This window comes from Sporisorium graminicola, chromosome SGRAM_16 (genome assembly GCF_005498985.1).
Source record: "Sporisorium graminicola strain CBS 10092 chromosome SGRAM_16, whole genome shotgun sequence".
Lineage (NCBI taxonomy): Eukaryota > Fungi > Basidiomycota > Ustilaginomycetes > Ustilaginales > Ustilaginaceae > Sporisorium > Sporisorium graminicola.
The window spans coordinates 532,056-539,822 of NC_043726.1; the positions used below are offsets into that span (position 1 = coordinate 532,056).

Below are 7,767 nucleotides of genomic sequence, written 5' to 3' on the forward strand. Positions count from 1 at the left end.
GGACTTTTCGCTCCCTCGTGTTGATGAGGCTTATGGCCGTTCCCACGGTCATTGCTACCACGATACGGACGGTGGGACAGGGGGTCGGTTGACACGATAACGTGAAGCGGCGCTCGGTGTGAACCTTGAAGCGAGTGGACAAGGTTCTGGGCGGCGACGTGGTCACACGACGAAGCCCAAGTCGCAATCTTACTCATCACGGCCTCACCAGGGTTTAATCGGGAAAGTTATTGCATTGTTCGTATTAGACAAAGGTAAGTCAGTAGAGACTCAGGCCATCTTTGTGGGCATCGGAAGAAACAAGCTCAGACAAACACCAACAGGGCACCCACCATGGCGCAACCTGCCACAAGCATAGGGGTAAGCAACGAGACGGAGGAGACAGAGGAAGCACCGCTGAACTGGGCGAAACCTTTTGAGCTGGAACTGGGGCTCGAGGCACTTCCTGCGCTTCCCGCTCTTGAACCGGAATTGGTGGGCGCGGACGTCTGTGCGACCGAGTTTGCGCTGTTACCAGAACCGTCGGTGGCGGTAGGGAATGTGCTGCCCATTCCAGAAAGCGTGCCTTGCGCCGTCACCTTGACGGTCGAAGCAATTTCCATGTGGTTGTTGGGGAGACCAGAGGCGACAACGTTGCCAGCGATGTAGTCGCTAAAGTCCGGGTAGGTGATGTCCTCGGGATAAGGGTGGGTGATGTTGAGGCAGGCGTTGAGGGGTACGACGTGCTTCCAAGCAGCTTTGACCGCAGGATACTGCTCCACGCTCATATTCATAGCCGACTGCTCGAGCTCGTGTTCGAGAACAATGACTCCGCCGGTGGCAGCAGGGGCCATGGTGGCCATCGAGATGATGCTCGAGTAGGTCTGGCGCATCGAGGCAGTAGGGATGGGACCGTAAGGGGCAATGTTCCAATCGTTGGTGTCGACGTTCCACATGATGGTTCGCAGACCGAGACCTTGTGCGATACCGCGGATGCGATCGTCGACATCGCCGTACGGTGGACGCCAGCAGGTGGGTGTGACGCCCATGACGTACTTGATTGCCTTTATCGTGTACCAGAGCTCTGCAAACGCCTGGCTGGTGGTGAGAGAAGTCATGTATCGATGCGACCAAGTGTGGACACAGATGTGGTGTCCATCGACAATTCCTCGCTGTGCCTCCAACGGCCAATCGAGGACGTTGGAGCCAATGTACATCAGAGAAGCCTTTTGGTTGTTGGCGGCCCACATATCGTACAGCGCATTATGGGTGCAGTTGGGACCATCGTCAAAGGTGTAACCCCAAGTGTAGGGCTCGTTACACGTTGTGACGTCCGGCAAGAGACCGGCATGTTTAGGGGTGGTACACATCTTGTCAGTCCACCAGCAGTCGGGATCTTGGCTGAGAGAATAGTCGCCATCGAGGTCAGCGCCACTGAGCGAACTCGGCTGCGTACCGCGAGGAGCAATGCCTGTAGGAATGATTCCAGAGGCGTTGATGGTCTGCAACAGCTGCGTGGCTTCGGTATCGCCTTGGAGGATATCGGCGACAGTCCATACGGGTGGGAACTGCGAAATGATCTGGCCGATGACGGGCAGATTGTACGGCGTGCATTGCTCGACTGGATTGTCGAGCTTCGCAGCCGACTCCTCTGTGGTACCGTGAGCATCAGTCTGGCCCGTGCTGCTGGAACCCGCAGAGCCGCCAGTGTCAGAGGTGCTTTGACGTTTGCTGTACGCTGGAATCTCGTGACCATCCTTGGATGCAGCTCGCCTCACGTTCTCGTGGATCGACTCGTGCAAAAACTGCGACCTTCTCTCGTTGTCCTGGCGGAGCGAGCGACGATAGATGCTCAGATGACGGTCCTGGTCTGTGGTGGAACCAACTCGAGCCTGCAAGTGATGGTGGACGGGCATGCCACGGCCGACATGGGCGCTGACGTGCTCCTTGCTGATGAAGGCTAAGAGTACGGCAAGCAGGATTGCGTGTACCTTGAACATGTTGCTTCAGGTAGTGAGCTTGAACGCGATTTGGAAGGAAGAAGCAACCGGCAGGGCGGCGTGCAACCAAGAGCATCTTATATAAGCATTTGCTCGGACTCAACGACCAGAACGTTGTGATTTCTCTTAGCGGACGCAAGACCCTGGTTCCTGAAGCGCGGCACGACTGCTGCCGACGGGACCTACAGTAAACAGGGGGTTCACAGTAGCAAGCAAGGTACCAGAGGCAGAGCGCTGCATTGTCGATCAATCTTCCTCGAAACGAGAAAGGGGCCGATGTCGTTCGCAACAGCAATTCGCAACAGCCGTCTTTGGAATTGTGTTCGCCGCACAATCCAGTACTACGCAACTGTATCGGCAAGCCTTTTCCGTGTTAGATACCGGGCTGTACGAGGTTTGCGGGGCTGCGAAGACCGTCGAATGCAAGCTAGTACAGGTCGAGCCGGCGGCAGCGCTCAACGAGTCTTGTCCAAATTCGCCGCGAGCCTAAGCGAGCCATCTGTGCCGAGACTTCGGCACAACAGAATTCATGCTGGCTGTGCCAAAATGCGCGAGCGGCCCGATTTCACGTTCGATCGATTTTTCAAGCGTGATCGATCCCAATCAAGGCAACGATGGGCTCCATGCTCTTGACACTGTCCTTCGGAGAACGGCCGCTTGCGCTTGCATAGACAACGAGTCTCTAGAGGGGGAAGGATCCAAATTGAAAGCAGAAGGAAAATCTATCCACAACCAAGGACTAAGGAAAATCACAGCAGGTACGCCTTCCGCCACCCAGGGACATCCAACGCAGCTGAGGGAGTGTGGACGAAACGAAGCAAGAGAAAAGAAAGGATAATGAAACGAGTTGAGACAGAAGGTGAGGACGAAAAGAATGTTGAGGAGGAGGGGGAGAAGACCGGAGGACAGCTCAGCGTTCGCTTTACAGCGATGTTAAGGATGGGTAGCAGATTACGCTGCAAGAGAAGAGCAGCTGAAGGAAGAATCGACACCCTTGATACCAATATCGGCGAGGAGATTGGTGATCTGCGAAGGGACAAAGCTAAGCACGGCACTACCCGCATCGCAGAACAGTTCACCGAGGGTAGCACCGGTGGTGTTAGGGTTGAACAGAGACTTGAGCTCCTTGTAAGCGCCGTCGGTGGTAGGGAGGGGAATGAAAGCGCCTTTTCCGACACTCCAACCAGGCAGGACAGGCTTAGGGATAGCAACGATACCGGCCCAGGCCAGAATCTCCGGTGTGGACATGGGGACGATTCGCTTGCTCCAACCTTTAGGGAATCGCTCCTTGAGGAACCAGCTCCTAATCATCTCTTCGTCAAACTTGACGAACGATCCGCGCAGGTTCTCGTGGACGAAACCACTCTCACCGTACGCGACGAGCATGCGCCAAGGGTTGAAGTCGAAGACGGGGTTGTTGTTGCGTCCATCCTCCCAAGCACGGTAACGAGAGTTGGCAAGCGACCAAATGTTGATGTTGCCGTTGCCGTAGGTGTTTGTTTCGTTGATGAACTTTTCCACCAGAGTCGGATCAGCGTCCCAGCTGTTACCCCAATAGTGGTCCTTGCGTGTAACCGAACCGTCACCTTCAAGGATACCGTGGTGGTTCAAACCATCACCGAGACCGTAGCCGTCCCCGATAGAGAGCTTCAGCTGCAGCAAGTCGCCCATACCGACGAAAGAGATAGCAGCGAGGATGGCAGCAAGATCCGGGCTGAGGTTGAGGCCATTGAACGTACCAACCAGTAGTTCGATGGGGTTGACAATACCGTTGCGAGGAAGGTAACCGTGGTTGGCGATCGTGTTGAGACCAGGGCAAGGTCCACGCTTTGCACCCTTGGCAGGAGCAATGTAAGGGTGAGCCGAGTCTTCGGCAGGCGGCAGAAGTCCACCATCACGTCGAACACCAAAGGACGCGTAGATCGTTTCGGGTGTAATCTCGCTGATCTTGGTGTTGAGCAAGTCGCTGACAATCGGAATGTCTGTAGCGTTTTGCAGCTCCTTAACCTTGTTGGTGAGGTCGGTGAACAGGTTGTTCAGGTGCAGGGGATCGGCCGAAAGCAGGCGCCTCTCGAGAAACGAAGGTCCACCGTTGGGTCCGGGAGCCAGCATCTTTCCCAAGTTGGGCATCGCCATGGAGGGGGCTGCCATGAAGGCAACCGAGAGAAGAATGGACAGGTTGAAGGGGAACTTCATCTTGCCAAGTACGTTCTTTGAGAGGGTGAGGAAGAGAAAAAACAAACGATTTATAAGGAGGAGGCGAAGGAAGAAGAGCTTGAGAGTGATGAAGGAAAACAAACAACCGAAAGAGCCAGAACAGGTCAGGCTATATACCTCTTGAGCACAGATATAGGTATGCTCATAGAGATAGAGCAAGTCGTAGCAGTGCGCACGAGTTTGTCATCGTAGCTCGCTGGTTCTGATGCAAGTGCACGCGCAGACGTCCAGTCCTAACATGCGTTGCATTGATCAACGAGAGTAGAGGCAGAGTACAAGGAGCAGGGCATCTTACGCTTCTCGTTCTTCTCTGTACCAAACCGGGACATGAAGAAGAAGCGATTGCCTTTCTCTTCCAGCTGTATCATCTCATCTGGCGAAGAGCGAGATGGCATCCGACGCCTCACCGCCGCCAACCTTGGTCTAAGGGCCATTTTCAAACTTGCTTATCTGTCTATATGACATCCTGGTAGAGCCCACCAAAGGTTACCACACAGCATGAGATAGATTTGCCACAATGTTGATGGGTTCTGCAGGCGTTGAAGAGACGGGAGAAGGAGCGCGCGGGAGAAACTGTCGGAATGGAGCGAGTTACACGATACTGCGTTGTTCCAGTACTTCGGAAGCGAAGAAGAACTCTCGGAGAACGGACGGTGTCGGTTCATGCAAGAGTTAAGCGGGAAGGGGGGCACGCTTGAGCAGCTCGCAACAATTGGCTCAGAGACGTCGATTTACCGTTTGCGGAAGGGATCAGCCTAAGGGCACACGTTGGCAATATCCAACGAGAAGCCAGCAATTGCCAAGGGGTAGAGTGGAATGCTGATAAATTGAAAACAGCAGTGTGATCATCTAGCATCGCGAGGTCTGGGTCACGCGGTTCGCAGCGCCATAAGCTTGGAGGAAGCGAGCTAGGTCGTCGAGCTGCACGGGCGATGGAAGGGTGCTGTGAGAAAGAGAAAAAGGCATCATTTGTTGTTTGAGAGATGTCGGCGCAGATTGGTATAATGATCTACAAGACGCACAAAACTGCCGATCCTGAGACCCTTGATTGCCGCCTGTCAAACAAGCGACCAAGCGACCGGGTATAGGACAGCCGGGAACTATTCACGCTTTCCAGTAGCAGTATAATATTTAAATCACTCGTGAAAGGGCGCCACAGTATGACAACATGCCTGTCGCGTCATTCTATTCCGGGAACCGCCTGCACACTCGCTGCTGCAGGTTGGCGCCTAGCGTGGGTTTTTATTTTTGGTTTCTCATGGACAGGACCGCCAAGACGTCAAAAAGTGCATTTCACCAACGGCATTAAGTGCGCCAGGTGGCGACGTCGAAACGTTAAGGCCAGAAAGACTCGCATGCTGCAACGTGCCTACTCCAAGATTCAAAAGAGTCACACACTATCGCCTAGCAGATGCACGCCGTTTCGTCGCAATGCCTGCTTTGTCATTCGTCCGGTTCGGTCCCGCTCTGTGCCGTCAAATTATTGCTTGTTGTTCAGTCTCGTTCCACAGTAGCACGTGCTAGTGCAGGCTCCTACACAAACTTTTCGAGAGAGAGAACGTTGACTGATTACTCGGTCATATCGCATCATGTCGGCTGTATCGCTCGCAGTTCCGCTCTCTTTTGTTCTGCACTGTTCGCTATTGTTCGTGATTGTCTCATTGCGTTGGACAGTTGCTAGCTCGAGGCTACTTGTAGTGCAGACGAGAGGCGCTTGGACTGGATTTTTCTTCGCTTGCATGGTGCCGACCATGCTCGTCACAAAAAATGCCGCAGGATCAACTAGAAAACCCGAAAAGCTTCGTGAAATTCGTGTGAAGAAAAGTATTAGCAAGATCCACAACGGCCTTCTTTTCACGGCACCACTGTCGGTATTAAACATTTGAATGACGAGGGTCCCGGCTGAGTGTCACTCGCTGCATGAATGAGAGAGAATGGCTTGATTGCGGCTCCGCCTATGGTTAGACCTGAGAGCTAAATGAGTCTACCTGCCCGCCGGAAAGGGGGCTGGAAGAGCGCAAGGGCGAGCGAAAAGACAAAGGGAGGGAGTACAGGGAGGGAAAGACTCGAGCGCTAGGCGGTGACTAGCCTAGCGACGATGAGAGAGATGATGGAGGAAGAGAAGAAACATAAGAAACATAGATACAAGGCCTAGACATATGAAGAGGTGGGAAGCGAGCTCCGCTCGCCGTGTCGCACGAGAGGCAAAGTTGACAACCCGAGGTTTTCAGAACGAAACGCAGCAAGTGACGACGCCTTTCAGTAACAAGGTGTTCGATCGCTGCTACCCATCAACCGTGCAGATTAGGCGTGCTCCGAAGCAGCAATGTGGTCATTCTTGATCTCTTTGACTTGGAATTTGTTTTCTCCTGTCTTGTGCTTTTCGAACCATTTGGCAGGCAGATGGGGGACAAGAGTTGCTGCAACTGTTTTGGCCAAGATTGCAGTCGCAAAATCAGTAAAGGAAGATTAGCATAAGGGCACGGCTCAAGGATTAGTCTGCATGACACTAGAAGACTTACTCCCAGTGATGGCGGCCAAGAGCAACATAGTGGCTTCAGCAGCAGGCTCGCCGCCCAAGAAACTGCTCGTTCAGAGGGCACCCAAAGAGAGTCAGAAGGGGAAACGATCAGCTTTTTGTAGCTCCTGTCGATGAGTCAGCCTATGCTAACTTACTGGTAATAACCATAGACACCAAACATAGCAATGGCCGTAGCAAAGCCAATGAAGGCGAGGCCAAGCATGGTACGATTTAGCCATCGAGGCACTGCTGCCTCGGAGCTGCGCTCCCTCCAAGCGTACAGAGCAAGAGCAGGAGAAAAAAGGAATAGCAAGACGGCAACAGCGAGCCCAAGGGCACTCACGGCAAGCGGAGCTTTGATACCGTCAGCAAACGTCCAAGTGCTGGTAGATGCATAGTTGTGTCCGTAGCCACTTGCCGAGCTGTTCCGTGAACCGCTACCGACGCCCTTTCCTGTACAAAACCCTGGGCCATAGCTTGAGCCCCCCTCGGGTGTGGCCGGGCCGGATCCCGTATAGGGATTGTCCGGGCCGTAGCGTGAACAGTCGGGTGGGCCAGAGCTTGAGCCCGAGCCAGAGCTTGAGCCAGAGCTTGAGCCCGAGCCAGAGCCTGAGCCATAACTTGAGCCTGAGCCATAGCCAGCTCCAGAGCTTGAGCCTGAGCCATAGCCAGCTCCAGAGCTTGAGCCTGAGCCATAGCCAGCTCCAGAGCTTGAGCCTGGGCTGAAACCGTAACCTGTGAGTGAATCAGGGGGTGTGCATCCGAAAGCTTTGTTTGTATCAGAGCAGATACCTGGGCCGGAGGAACCTGTTGGGCCATAGCCCGGTATATAACCGGAACCGGTGTTCGAATCATAGCCAGAGTCCCAAGCCTGACTCGCAGCACATGTGCAGCGAGGGATCAGAGAAGGTAAGCAGGTGTAACTTGCGAAAGATGACCTCGACTAGAGGGGTCGAGTAGGGTTAACTTCACACTCACGGTGTCGAGACTGAAGCCTTCACTGGCCAGTCGATAGTAGGGCATGAGCTGTGTTGGTAGCAGAAGAGCCAT

The 7,767-nt window shown here is 54.0% G+C and overlaps 3 protein-coding genes across 3 annotated transcripts; all 3 read right to left on the reverse strand.

Moving 5' to 3' along the window:
* Positions 1 to 305: 305 nt before the first annotated feature.
* On the reverse strand, positions 306 to 1,979 carry EX895_002800 (uncharacterized protein; the record flags this gene model as incomplete). The annotated part of the gene is made up of 1 exon (XM_029883398.1): positions 306 to 1,979. The coding sequence occupies one exon, from the start codon at positions 1,977 to 1,979 to the stop codon at positions 306 to 308; it is 1,674 nt and encodes a 557-aa protein (XP_029740433.1).
* A 951-nt stretch (positions 1,980 to 2,930) lies between these two features.
* On the reverse strand, positions 2,931 to 4,175 carry EX895_002801 (uncharacterized protein; the record flags this gene model as incomplete). The annotated part of the gene is made up of 1 exon (XM_029883399.1): positions 2,931 to 4,175. The coding sequence occupies one exon, from the start codon at positions 4,173 to 4,175 to the stop codon at positions 2,931 to 2,933; it is 1,245 nt and encodes a 414-aa protein (XP_029740434.1).
* Positions 4,176 to 6,500: 2,325 nt separating this feature from the next.
* EX895_002802 (uncharacterized protein) lies at positions 6,501 to 7,767 on the reverse strand (the record flags this gene model as incomplete). The annotated part of the gene is made up of 4 exons (XM_029883400.1): positions 6,501 to 6,622; positions 6,719 to 6,780; positions 6,873 to 7,452; positions 7,692 to 7,767. The coding sequence occupies 4 exons, from the start codon at positions 7,765 to 7,767 to the stop codon at positions 6,501 to 6,503; spliced, it is 840 nt and encodes a 279-aa protein (XP_029740435.1).